The sequence below is a fragment of the Anser cygnoides genome, chromosome 11, assembly GCF_040182565.1.
Source record: "Anser cygnoides isolate HZ-2024a breed goose chromosome 11, Taihu_goose_T2T_genome, whole genome shotgun sequence".
NCBI lineage: Eukaryota > Metazoa > Chordata > Aves > Anseriformes > Anatidae > Anser > Anser cygnoides.
Genome location: NC_089883.1, coordinates 3,018,577 through 3,032,579, shown reverse-complemented (window position 1 = coordinate 3,032,579; position 14,003 = coordinate 3,018,577). Strand labels below are relative to the sequence as shown.

The window sequence follows — 14,003 nt, the reverse complement described above, 5'->3', positions numbered from 1 at the left end:
GCATTCAGAAGCCCACAATGGAGAACAATGAGGTAGAGAAAAAGCCGAGGATCTTGACGCCGCATTCAGAAGGCCATCTGGTCCGGCCGGCACAGCCAGCGCTGGGAACGGGCAGCGTCGTGGGTTGAGATTTAATCTGAGCCACTTATTGAGTGACCTCAGGCGAATCGTTTGACCTCCTTTTGCCTCAGTCAACCCAACTGTAAAATTGGGTTTAAAGCAAGAACCTCTCTGAAAACCATATGCCGTGCCTAGGAGGAGCGGGAGCCGCTTCCCTTCCCAGCAACAGGGCTGCGGCCGCGCGTAAACCCAAAACTGGCGCAGAAGAGCCAGGATCTGGCAACCCTCGGTGCTGGGGAGCTCGTGGACCAGTTCCCAACCTGCTGTCCTGGGGAAGCTGCTCTGGTCCCCGGGCAGGAGCTCACCTGAGACAGGACATTTGGGGGAGCTGCCTTTGCTCATCTCGCTGCTGCACCCAAAGACCCCAAACATTCAAAAATCAGGTCCCCAAAATCCTGATCTCATAGCGGGCAGCTGCGAGCTGGGATCAGCACAAAACACACACCCTTGACATAATCACCTGTCTTTCTCTGCGGTTTCTATGTCCCTTTATTTATTGATACTTCTGTTCTCAGTAACTCAGCTACGGGCAGGCCCAGAGCTCCAGGGCGGCCGCAGCGCCGCGTCCCTTTACCTTGCAGGCACTCGCTGCGACCCACGACATCGAGAGCATCGATTGCTCGGGCCAAACGTCCCCGCAAGTCGATTCCTACTCCCAGCCCGGCCAGCGAAGGGCAGCACAAACACAGCCCCCAGCACCTGAGCACTGGCACCACCCCGGCTCCGCGTTCGCCTCTTGGCGGGCGTGCGGGGAAGCGAAGGCGCCGATGAAGCACGTCCCCATCAAACAGGGGTCCCCAGTAAAGGGGAAACAGCAGCGGCCTGCCCCCCAGGTGCAGTTTGCACACAGTGGGGGTGCAAACAGCTGGCGTGGGGGTGTCCGTGCCCGCCCCGTGGCCTGCGGCTCCCCTGGGACCCCCGGAGGGTGCGGGGAGCGCGGGCGGCGAGCCGGGGAGCAGCCGCGCGCGGCGGAGCCGTCAGAACTTCCTCAGCTGTGCTCCCGGAGTTAATTGAGACAAATAACTCAACAGTGCTGCCATTAATGAAATTCTTCTGATATATTTCCCCTGAGCTTTCCGTAAATGACTAAGTGACATTGCTGCCTGCAGTGCAAACCCCCCCCCCCCCCCCGTATGAGAGATAACGCTGCCAGAGCTGAGGTTGGCGCGTCCCCGCTAGGAGCCTCGCGGAGAAGTGCACGATGATATTTAAATAACTCTCACACTGCTAAGGAACGAGCAGCCGAGAGAAATATGGCCTTATAATGTGCTCGAGTCTCAGGATGGCTTCTGGCTGTTACACGCCGACACTGAAAGGCAGCGGGTGGTAAGTGACAAACTCTTTTAATCCCCCAAACCGACTAAAATTTCCAGCCACATCTCTCCGTTCCCCCCCCCGGCGGCTCCTAGATTTGTACATTTGTTTTGCAGCACACGCAGGGCCGAATGCTGCAACAGGAGGGATGCGAGAGGCAGCGGCACGTCAGCCAGCGTGTCCTGGAGGCAGCCCAAAGAGCTGATGGAGAGAAATAACCCACTCATTTCCCTCCCCTGCAAGCCTCTCTCGGTCTTTTTGCTTCACTCCATTTTTATTATACTTTTTTTTAGTAATTCCTCATGGGTATTTTTCCCCCTGGGAACCTCGGCTGCAAGCCCACTATGTGCTCTGGGTTTCCTGAGAGCTGGGAGCATTCAAAGCAGAGGCATTAGGCAGAGACACACCGCTGGTACCAGACTAAGCCAGGCTCACCCCTCAGTATTTGAGAAGAAAGAGCAGGAAATGCTAAGAAAATGGGGGAAAAATAAACACAAATTTTGCTTGTGGACACAAGAAACTTGGCGTGCAACACCAGGGGCTAAACTGCGACAAACTGGAAGTGAGCATCAGCCCCGAGATCCTGGGAGTGACACCAGCACGGCTCCAGAGCAGCAAAGCAGCACCTCTAACGCATCCCTTTACCTCCAGCACGTGCCTCGCGCCGCTGGAACCTGTCCTCACAAAAGCATCCCAATCCCAGCCGCAGAAACGGGTTCCCGCGGTGGGAAGCACAAGCACAAGGCAGGGCCGTGCCGTCGGTACGGGCGCCGTGCGTGCAGGAGCAACCAGCAGCAAAGCCGCGCGCTCGCGGCGTGACTTCGCGTTGGGAGCTGGGCCCCTGCATCCAAACAGTGGCACTGCCCAGGAAATACCTTGGGGACAACTTTGGTGCCACCTTATTTAAGCCTTAATTTCAAATGCTAACTTCATAATGAGTGGAACAAAACTGTGTAAAAACATTTCCCACTCTAATCCTGGTTTGATCCCCCCGGTATGGCCTTCTTTTGTAATTACATCCCTTTGTGATCTTGCTCTAATGCCTTGTATTGTGACCCATAAAATAATCAGCCCCCTTTGTCTCTCCCTAATCCTTTTAGACTTCCTTCTTGTCTCTACACTCTTATAAATGCTGCCATTATTTGGGCTCAGCAGCTCTTCCCACCACCCCGGAGCCTGGAAAGGGGGCTGCAGGTTAAACCCTGAATGTATTCCGCGCCGAGGAGCTGAACCGATGGGAAGATCTCGGCTGCTTTAAAATCCCCGCGATTCCCAACCTCCTCCCCTCGCCGGGCAGCTTAGCGAGGGAAAACAACTCGCAGGCATGCATATTCAGCAGACCTGCCCCCTTTTTATATTTTGCAAATGGCCTCGAGACCCTTAGCCCGGGGGTCACGGTGGTTGGTGTGTTTGCAGGGAGAGCCCCGGGACGGGGGCTGCGGGACGATGGCAGAGCTGAGCCCCTGTCCTGGGGGAGGCCGGGGATGGCCAGGCGATGTGCTGGGGGGGAACGGGATTTGGGGCAGGATGCAGAAGGGGAAGGGAGTAAGGGAGCAGTGACAGGCACGGGGAACGTGTGGTGTCGAGCACGGCTACAGAGCAGTGCCCTGCGGCAAGACACGAGAAGGAAAGTGCCTTTTTTGCCAGCCCCGACCTCTCCAGCTTCACTCTCGCATCCCACAGTATTTCAGGTACCGGCAGGCCCGTGTCGCCAAGCTTCGTGAAATATCCCTGGATCTAAGCCGCACGATTGACTTACCTTCCTTTTTGTTTTTTGTTTTTTTTTTTTAATAGCTCCAGATCAAACGGTGACAATCGCTGCTCTCAGGCCGGATGCGTGCGGAGCCTGATCCAATACCCGGTTTGATGGTGATTTCCAATTAGTGGTAACTGCTCGTTATTGAGTGATAGAATCAATGGGTCCTACTCCACCGGCCGGGCTGTGATTTATGATGACGGGGAGCCGGCTCCGTCAAATTACAGCATTGGCAGAAAGGGCTGGAAATGCCAGGAGACAGCGGGATCGGAGTGGAGGAAGGCTGAGTTAAGCAAAAGGTGGCGATGAGAAGAAACGTGGCTGCGTTTTGGGGAGCCCCTCTTCCAAAGGGGTGGACTGCAGTGCTTACTGCTCGGGGGTGTCTTCACCCCCAGACAGCAAAGGCAGGCACTGGCTGCTGGCACAGACACAGCCAGCACTCCCTGCCGCCTGAGAACATGCTGTCTACCAAACCGATTTAAATTAAGACAGCCCGGAGTCGTGAGGAATCATGAAACTGCCATCAGGGAAAGGTCTGTGTTCAGTAACCTGGTCGGATCACAAAAACACGCTGCGTTCCACCGCCTGCTGACAGCACACCAGGGCCTGAAAAGGCGCACAAACAGCGACCGAAAAAGTTCCAGGCAGCACGTCAGGCAGAGGATGGAAGCGCCAAGGGCCTCTGCTCGACTCGGTCGTGCACACGCTGCTTGCACACATGTACTTGTTCTAAAGGAGGTTACAGTACAAAAATATCATCAAGGTGTTTAGCACATGGCCTGCCAATCCACAAAACAGCCAAGATGTACTTTCCTCTGCTGAGAATCTTTGATTACCAATGACAAAATACAGATATTTCCAAAGAATTGCGGTTAAGAAAATTCCACAAGCCAATTTCTAGCAGGAGGATTTTAAGAAGTGCCCGCTCCATGGGGAAACTGAGGCAGGAAAGCAACAAGACTCACCTAAGGCAGCAGAGGAAGCTGGGGTGGACGACACAGGCTGTCCCGTTCCCCACCTTTACATACATCTCACCTACCGCTATGGCAAAACTGCACATTTTTGCAGCTCCACAGTCTCCGGATTGTGCCAAACCTGTGGCTTCCTTGCAAAGCTGGGCTAATCTGCCCGCCCCGCGCACCCACGGCGAGCCCAGCGGGGCCGCACGCGCGGCGGCTGAGCGCGGCATCTTCTTCCAGTTAAATTCTGCTCCGCGCCCAGCGTCCAAGTAAATTTGAAACGTAAAAAAAAATATGAAATCCAACCCACATTTCCTGAATGCAAATATGTACATTCCTCCGAGCCAAGCAGATTATATTCCAGGCAAAAACCCGAAGCCAGCGGCTGTAACGGTGATACGAGACCAACGGCACGCCTTTGAAGACAGCGAAAAGTGCAGCGGGGCTCTCGAGGGGGTCCGCTCCGTCAGATCCCTTTTTTTCCGCGGTAGCACGGCCTTGATCAACTTTCAGGATTTCTGTTTGCGACAGGTTTTTATTTCTCCTCTGCTTTTGTGTTCAGATGTCAGGCTCGGGGAGAAGAAGAGCTCGGCACCGGGATGAGCTTTTACCCACCAGCAATATTTACTCTGCTCCGCAAAGGTCTGCTCAGCACTCAGGTTTTTGCTTCCAGGTAGCCAGCACCCACGGCTTCAATGCGATGGTCCCCTCGTCTCTAAAACAGGGATAATTACCTTCCCCACCTTGTTCAACTCCCTGATCTGGAGCTGGGGTAAGGAAAATCGCTATGACTTGCGTACAACGAGCCCAAGACACGGGGGCTCAAGGGTACAACTGTGGTTTGGTTTTGGGAGATCTCACCTTTGCTTGCACACGCCAGAGCCGTGCGTTACCCCTGCCCACAACATCCCCTGTTCCAGTCCCGCTGCCAGCAGGTGCACGTGGCGTTGGGGCCAGGTGCCTGTGTTTGGTGCTGGCCTCCCCCAGCCCTTTCCTTAGGGCTGGCAACAAACCAAGCCTGAAGCCAGCACGGGCTCCAGAGCGTTTTCAACGCAATCCCTTTCTCAATTCGATTCACACGAAGCTACAAAAGGAAAGGCTATCCAGGGCCACACAGCACATCCCATACATATTGATGCAGGAGCCGAGGTAGCAGTGTTTATCGACAATCCGTTATCCCAAAGGTAACTCCTCCGGCTCTCCTGTTCACAGGTCCCAGAAGCCTGGCATTGTGCTCGTGCATCAGCCAGCTCCCGGCTCATCAATGCCAGAGCCGTTCACCAGAAGCGCTCCGAGGTTTAGCACCACAAGACGGACACGTTTCAGATCCAGCTGCTAATCTGGCACGGCCCCAAAGCCCTTGGCTCCTGGACAATGTCATTTCTTACCCTACTGAAAAGCTAGGTTTGCAGATGGCCACTTCACGCGCTCGGGAATTGTTGTACACAAGGGCTGAAGTGTTCCCTTGGTGGGCTGCCAGCGGGCCCAGCGCTGCGGGGAGCGGGATGCTGCGCTCCAAAGGGCCCCCCAGGCTGGGGACTGCAGCCGGGGGACCCTGGGTCTGGCCCCAAACCCTGCTGTAGGCTTTGCACCGAAAAAGCACGGCGTGGTTAGCAGACACAATGGAAGTGGTGTAAGTGGCTTGCACACAGAGAAGGGTGGCAGCCGCCTCTCAGACAAGTCGGGGAACACTTCAGTAAAACTTAATTTAACAAACCAGCGTTTGGCCAGGTCTCGGGGCCATATTGAACACCCACATCCCCGCTGAATGTAAATCAAGCCCAGCAGCAACTTCTGGTGCGATGCAAAAAGGGCTGGTGGCAGCCCCTCCGCAGCCTGCAGACAGGCTGTGGGCAAAGCCAGCCACCACCACAACAGGGACAGAAGCCACCATGTCACAGCTCCTCAGCTCTGCCATCAACCCCTGGACAAACTTAACCCAGAAACCAGAGCTGGCACAGGGAAACCATCATCAGACGACCCAAATGGGCCAAGTGCTCCGGCTGCGGCAGCATTTCCAGGTGCAAGGGGCTAAGCTGGGCTCTGCGCAGGGCTGGAGTAGCAGCCAGCCCTGTAATTCTTCCTCCCCCACCTTTAAATTTCATTCCCTTGCTGACATTTTCATCTCTCTCCTCCTCCAGGCTCCCCCAGCAGACAATCTGTCTGGTGTTGTTAGCCTTGCCCCCAAAGGCACTGCCACACTGGGTAGTAAATAAGACCTTGCTGCCTCCACACTGCCTGTCTTAAATAACAAAAGGAAAGAAACCATGACCTTCAGAAGGTCTCTGCTGAAGGTTTAGGATGTGCTGCCTGCCAAGCAGAGCCCGACCGTGCTGCAGAGCCGATGGGCTCCCAAAACTACCGCAGGAGAGACGCGGACCATGGACTATTTCACTCCATGACTTTACCGTAACTCACCCCTCCGAGACAGATTTACTGCTAGAAGCTGGCTTTTGGTTTTCTCCCCCCCGAGAAGGCTGATTAGCTCTTCTTTCACAGCTGGACAACCGCAGAGATTAGATGCCAGATCCCCACACCGGCTCCCTGCTCTTCTTTCTCTTCCCTTCTTTAAGCCTCCCTCCCCGAGCACGTAGCGCCGTAGAAGAGCTGCCCCAGGAGGTGCAGCCGGGACGAAACCCGTACTTACTGGCTGCCTGGATCTTGGCTTTCCGGCTCACCACCAGCCCATAGTGGTTCTGCGCCATGCAGTCGTACTCGCCTTCGTCCGAGGACCCGTCCCCGCGGACCCTCTGGAAGCGGGAGACGTAGAGCGAGCCGTTGGCCAACATGAAGGCGTTCTCGCTGTCCACGATCATCGCGCCGTTCTTCCGCCACGTGATGGTGATGGGCTGGATGCCCTCCACCTGGCAGTAGAGGATCAAGGGCTGCTCCTGCACCGCGATGTCGTCGCTGGGCTCCACCACGAACGCCAGCTCGGAGGAACGGCCAAAATCTAAAAGGCAGGGAGGAGAGAGAAGGACGGAGTCAGCAACGCGTCCGCAAGACCAAGCGAGAGCCAACTGCTAGAGCAGCTAATGGGTGATGGGGAAAACATTTCGGAAAAACAAGGAACCCTTGGGAATGTTTTGCCTCCCAAGGCTTTGCCCTCGAAATCTCAGGGCATGGGAGTTATTGCGGAGTCTGTACCAACAACGGGCAAAGCCTCGCTTCCCATCACACAGATACGTACTAATTTTCTTCTTTTGCCAACAAAATGCTTAAACACTGCGGCGTGTTATGCTTCACTTGGTCCAGCACACCTTTTTAGGGTATAATTTGCCATACAGGCATGATTAAGCACTACAGAGGACGACAGAAATGGAGCTATTATTTAAAGATTAGCGAAAAAAACACACGCTGACGCGGAAGACAAAAAAGTGACCGAGAAACAGGAGTCATACAAACATCCGAAGGGTGTAAATGCAGGGATGGAGGTGATTTTTTTTAATCAACAAGAGCAACCGAGAGGAAATTCCAGGAGAGTACGAAAAGTAGGATTTCATGTGAATCCCTGGAAAGCCTCTAGCTGCTCTCCTGTGCTACAGCCACCAAGAGGAGGAGGCTTCCAGCAGTTGTGGCCTGCGGGGCAGCTTCTCCCTCTTCCACAGGATCCAGGGGATCAACTCCACGGCTGCTGGAGGAACTGGGGCACGCGTGGGCAAGGTCTTTGGGCAAGCATCAGCCACGGCACGGCCTTTGTAACGCGGGTCTCCGACCGACCCTGCCACTGACAGCATCCCGATGCGCTGGGGTAATGGGGAGAGCGTTAATGCACGGTAGAAATAAAAGAGATGAGAGGAGACAGTTAGCCTAAAAGGAAAAAAAAAAAAAGCCAGTCTTTTTGGCTCTGCAAACCCGGTGAGATTTTTTCCCTTTCTTTCCGTAAACCCCCATCGCTTTCTACGGCAACTTAAATTGGATTACGGGGGATAAACACTGAGTGCAACCTGAGCCGAGGCAGATGGACGGAGCAGACAAAGAAGGCAGGGGTAGTGCTCGGCGGGTCAAAGGTACTGCTGTCAAGGTATGAGCGTGTGCAGGGAACGGGCAAACCCTACTTAGCGACGGACACCTCCAGCACACGCTTTATTAACCCATTAAGCCTTAAAATGTCAGGCAAGCTCCAGCCATCTCGGTGATCCATTGCTCAGCGTGACTTCAGGTTGTTTTTTTTACAGGATAGCCCTGGGGTCCTCTCCGCAAGGTACGCTGCGGCCAGCACAAACCCGCCAATTACTTTTTTTGGGGGTAAAAATTAAGGAATTAGACGAATGCTCCGCATTTTTCTGCAAAGTGGCCGGAATCTCGACAGCACCTAACGTGCTAGGGCCCCATCCCCTGTTGGCAGGGTAAGGACCCTCACCTCCTGCCTCCCCGCGGAGCCCAGGGGGGCTTCTGACTTGATAAAATTGACCGGGATTTCAGGATTTAACCTAACAGGCAATCAGGAAAAATCCCTAATGAATTAAATGCCCCGTCTTTCCCCCGCTCCCCTGGACTCTTAGATAAAATAGCTTATTATTAGATGTACAATAAAAGGAAGAATCAACATAATTACATGCCCTTCCCACAATCGCTGTCATTATAATAACCGTCATTAGGGCCTGTGATTGGAGATAATCATGTTTACCTCCATAAACAGTCGGTCTGCATCCTAACTCCGGGCTGCTCGAGCAGCAGAAGCGACGCCGCTCGGAATTAGGAGCGGGGCCCTCAGACGTGCCCGGCACAGGCTTTCCACACCAACTCTGGGCCAAGTCTCTCTTCTTCCCAGACAGCTGGACGCTGAAAGACAAGGGGAGGAGCCCTTCAAAAGTCCCAAAGCCTTTCCCTGGCGCACTGCACACCCTAAAGCTGCCTAAGTTGTATCATTAAGCAGATAGATCCTAAACCGCCTTGAAAAACTCCGCTTTGGTCCTCGAGGGCCTCGGTGTCCTACTCTGCAAAGTTTACAGGGTGCAGCGTCCCGTTCCTGGAAGTTTTTCTCAAAAAAAGAGAAAAAGTGAGGCTCTAGGATGCTGCATCACCCAGCGCTACGCACCAGGAAGGGGAGGAATAAGAAACTGGCCCACAAACCTATGGTCTGTGCACAGCTGCTCTGGAAAAAGCTGGGTGCAAGGCACGGTAGGAATTGGGCACCTTACAGGTCCCTTGTCCCTTCCTAAACATCCCCCTGCAGCCCTTTGGCCGCACTGGGAAGCGCCACTGCCTGGGATTACCCACACTGAAAACGGTTTTCAAGGACTGGGCCTCGAACAGAGACGCTGGGGTTTGGCCTCCCAAGACCGGCACCGTGGGGCTCCGGGTCCCCAGGGCGGACCCCAAATGCAGATCCCTGCCTCCGTGGGATGATGAGGGTTGAAGGGATGGGGACGCTGGCTGAGGATGGCCGAGGCAGGAGGTGAAGGCTGCTGGCACCACGAGGAGCGTGTGCCCCAGAAGGGCCAAGGGAGATCACGCAGTGCCAGGAGGTAACAGCGTAGACGGGGAGCCAGCTCCGTTAGCACAAATATCTGATTGCACTTAGCAGCGAGGCGCACGAACGATGAAATTGGAAGTAAATGACACTCGGAAGGCACATGGCAACAGTAAAAGTGCAATTAATTGCGAGGGAGAGGAAGCCACTGAGGCTGTGTGGCTGCGTACCCAAACCTGCCTCATCCCACCCGGCGTCCCGGGCACCCCCAGGAGGGCTCCAAGGCTCCCAGCGCCGCCCACTCAGCACAGGGGTGCCAGGCAGGGACAGGATCAGCTCCTCTCAGGCTGCACCAGGCAGCACACGAGGGAAAATTGCTTTACTTCTGCAGCAGGACGGAGGGAGGAAGCGTTATTAGCTGTGACATAAAGGCCACGAGAAAATTATTGGAATCCTCATCCTCCAAGTCTCCTTTGGAGAAACATTTACCATCTCCCTGAGCAATACAATATGAGGCTATACGTGCAAATATTTAACAAAAACTCCTTCCCCCTATTGATCAAGCAGACAGGCAGACTCAGAGAAACCAATTAGCACTTGTGCTTTTGAACCGAGAGATTTATTTAGCGCTGAGAGAAAGAACTTGGAATTAATGGGAAGCTTAAAAGACACTTTGAAGTACATTTAAAAAAAAAAAAAAAAAAGTTTAATTATTTTTGACTTGACACTGTGATTCATGTTCAAAGCTTCAAAAGAACTCGCTCATACCCTAGCATTGTCCTTTTCCATTCGGTTTTGGCTCCCCGTCCTGTTCTCCTGCAAGACAGAGCAGCTGACCTCGCTGCTCCCGTCGCAAATAGCCCGAGCCAGACCTGGCCTCGTCCCCCTGCACCCCTCAGCCCCAGCGGCACGTGGTCCCCACGGGTGATGCCCAGGCCATTAAAACGAGACGCTGTGGGAGCAGCCAGGCCCTCGCTGCCCGTCCCAGCTCGGCGAGGAGACGCCAGCAGCCCCAGCTCCTCCCGCGTCGCTCCGACACCCACCCACAAGCAGCCTCTCGCGGCCAGAAGGGTCTTGCTTGCCCTCTCCTGATTTACCGCGTTTGTTCCCAGCGTAACGCCGCATAAATCAGCGGCGAGCCGCCGGCGAGCCTGGCCTCCACCGAGGTCCTGCTGCAATAAAAATCACAAGAAAGCGTCCCTGGGGCTCCCACGAGCCCAGAAGCGGGGTTTGGGCAGTGGGCAGCGGGTCGGTGTTAGGACAGAAAGCGCGGGTGTGTGTTGGGACAGCCCAGCGGGAAATTACCCCTGTTTTTTGGTTTTTTTTTGTTGGTGTTTTCTTTATAAACACTTCTGCAAATGCAAGGAGATGGAAGGAACAGCTATCTAGGCCTGCAAGATGCTCTCCAAACAGGTTTCAGGAGGAAGAAATTGGCAACCTAAAAATCCGGCTGGTGCTCCCTTAAATCTCCTCGAGGCTGACCCAGACCCTAAGGAGAAGGGCGCTGCACTGAGGGAAAGTGCAAATTGGCTCTTTAGGGCATCCAGAAAAATGTACGTTTAGAGAAGAGAAATAGGCTGTAACATGCCCACCGCCCTGCTGGCAGTAACGTTTACGAGCTCAGATTATTTTAGTCCCTTTCCTTTCGGACAGAGGTTACACGAAGTGCTTTGTCCATCAGGGCGCACAAACCACATCCACTCGTGAGGGGACTGCAGGAGGCTTTGGGAGGATAACCGACCTCTCGGCCGCCTGATGCCGAGGTTTTAGCAAACGCAGCCCGAAGAGGCAGAGAAACGGCCCCAAATAATTTTCAGATGTTTGAGACCAGACCGGGCAAATCCCAGGAGGTCGCTCGTTAAAATACGGCGCGGAAGCAGGAAGCGTTCCCAGCACAAAGACCCCTTTCCAGGACGAGCTCCGAGTCCTCGTGGGCTCCCCCGTCTCTGAAGCAAGCAGGGTGAAACCCGTCGGTGAGGCTGCAGAGGGCACAGACCCGTTTCCGAGCGAATTGCCCGCCGTAGCTCCGCGCACGGCGAGGCAGCCGGAGAGCGGGGCGGCAGCCCGAGCGTAGGACGCGTTGTTATTTGCGCTCCCCACGTGCTTTGCAGCCCTGACCGGATCACGGCCTCACCGCGGAGGGCATCAGCGCCACAAATCCGGAGCAGGAAAGCACCGCGTGCGCCAGGACAGCGCAAAGGCAGCGGCCGAGAAGGGAAGTGCTGTGCGCAGAGCTGGCTCCCCGCAGCCAAAAATCAGCAGCCCCATCGCATCGCCCCGGGAATTCGGCTTGAGTGCCGGGGGCAGGACTGGCCGGCGAGCGAGGGAAGGAAAGGCAAGGCCCTTCTGGAGGAAGAGAAGTTTCTGTGCGCGTTAAAACCTTTGAAACTCTCATCCAGGGGATTCCAAGGCTCCCAGCTCCCTCCCTTCGCTTGCCTTTCCCTCTGCCCCGCCACCTCCCGTCCTGCGACCTGGAAGCGCGGGTCCCTGCCAGCTCCAAAACCAGAGCCTTCCCCAGGAAGCTAGCTCCAAAACCAGAAGGAAAAACCTGCTGGCTCCAAAACCGGAGCCATCCCCTTCGCACTTCTCTCCCGTTTCGCACACGCTCGGGTTTCAGCAGCAAAGATCCTCGTGCGACAGCATCTTCGCACGCAGCCGCCACCCGCCGCAGCCCGCGCCCTCCCGACTCGCGGCGAGCTTCGTCGCATGCGCAAATAAAAAAAAAATTAATAAAAAGGCAGCAAATCCTCGACTCTGCCCTGAAACTCTGGTTTTAAATTACCACCACGGGAGCGGGGCCGGGTTGTTAAGGGACCGGGCTCCTCTCGAGCGGAGGGCGCGACGCAGCAGCGACATCTGATATAAGAGCGAGGCCAGACCGGTACGCTGCGCGCCTTCCTTGGTGCGCTCGCCTGCTTGCCTCTCTTTCCTCTTAAAGTGCAATTATTGACATGTTCGCCTCCTTAACCGTCCGTTTTATATGCTTGCCAACGACTCCTGAACATGTGTAAACAATTATTTTTATTTTCTTGCAAAAGCAAAATGTTGCATATTCTTTTGGATAAGCGGACTCGGGTAGCTTTTCATGAGCCCTGCTACGTAATTTATTAGTTTCTAAACTCTGTAAAACTAAAAGCTCCAGTAAAGTTCAAATAAGTTTGTGATTTCAAAGTAATTTTGAACGGACTGTTCCTGCCCGACGTTATTGATGTAGATGGGAATTCTTGATCTGCAGAGGGGGGCTCCTGCGTTGTTTGGTTAGATCAAATAAAAGGACAATATCCGGGGGCAGAAGCCCAGGGGTGCAAAGCACGAAGAAGTAAAGGCTGGGGGAAGGGGGCACGGAGGAAAGCATCTTCTGCCCCAGCCCCGTCGCAGGCTACGGAATTAAGGGTGTGCTCAGCTCCAGCACCGTGACACAACCCCGCAGGAGGAGGGAAGCCAAGGAAAGGAAAGTTCACGCAGGCGGAAGGGAAGGCGAGAGGCTCCCTTGTTTGCACGCATGCCGTGAGAGCGGTTTTGCAGCTCTCTGCCCGAAAAGTTCTGCTGCTGAGCTGCTCCACGCTGTCCCGAGGCGGGCTGGTCGCACTGGGGTGCTCGGATAAAACCAGGCTGGAGCAGGAAAGAGGGGAGGGGGACCTGGGCTGCCGCCGGGACCGGGGACCCTCTGCCACCGCCAGCTCATAAACAAGCACAGGGCTCGTGCCGTGCCAGCCCGGAGTCTGACAGGTCATGAGAAGAGGAGCAATGTGATTAGCTCAGGATTTTCCATTCCCCGTGCCGGGGGGTGGCAGGGAGGACGGGGAGGGGACCAGGCTGCCCCCTCTCCCTTTCTTTCGGGCGGCTTTTCAGTGCTCCCAGCGGGAAGCTTGGCGGCGGTGGCCCCAGCGGACGCGTGCGTGGCAGCGGCACGCTCGCCCCCGCCGAGCCTCGCGCCCAGCACCGCTCCCCGAGCTCCTCCCGTCGAACCCCCCAAGAGAGGCAAAGCCCAAACACTGAATTTCATGCAGCGGCTTTGAGCTTTCCTGGGGAAGTGACACCAGATAACCTCTAGGTATATGAAGAAAACATAGGGGGTATTACACCAGTTTAGGAGATGGCAATCTTTTTTTTTTTTTTTTTTTTTGAATCTAGAAACAAGAACACAGAGCCACGCAGAGCAGGAATTAGTGAAAGCTTAGAGCTTCAATAATTTAGAAGTTAAGCCTACTTAAATATAAATGACGATGCTTAATTCCAAGGCTGTTACTGAGCAGAGCCGGGAGCCTCCGGTATTCCTATGCCTGCCTTTGAATGCCGGGCTCAGCAGTAACAGACAAAAAGCTGTCCACCACCCAGAACAAAGAGCTCCAGGAAATTAAAAAGAAAAAAAAAAAAAAGAAAAAAAGAAAAGAAAATAGTGTCTCGCTGCCGAGCCCCCTCCGGCACCCTGACCAGC

The 14,003-nt window shown here is 54.8% G+C and overlaps 1 protein-coding gene across 1 annotated transcript in view; it reads right to left on the bottom strand.

Annotated features, from left to right (window-relative positions):
- IGDCC3 (immunoglobulin superfamily DCC subclass member 3) overlaps positions 1 to 14,003 on the bottom strand; it is a 90,745-nt gene that overhangs the window by 74,929 nt on the left and 1,813 nt on the right. Inside the window, exon 2 of the mRNA XM_048076341.2 lies at positions 6,797 to 7,102. Coding sequence (XP_047932298.2) covers positions 6,797 to 7,102 — 306 coding nt within the window. The remainder of the gene's footprint in view (positions 1 to 6,796; positions 7,103 to 14,003) is intronic.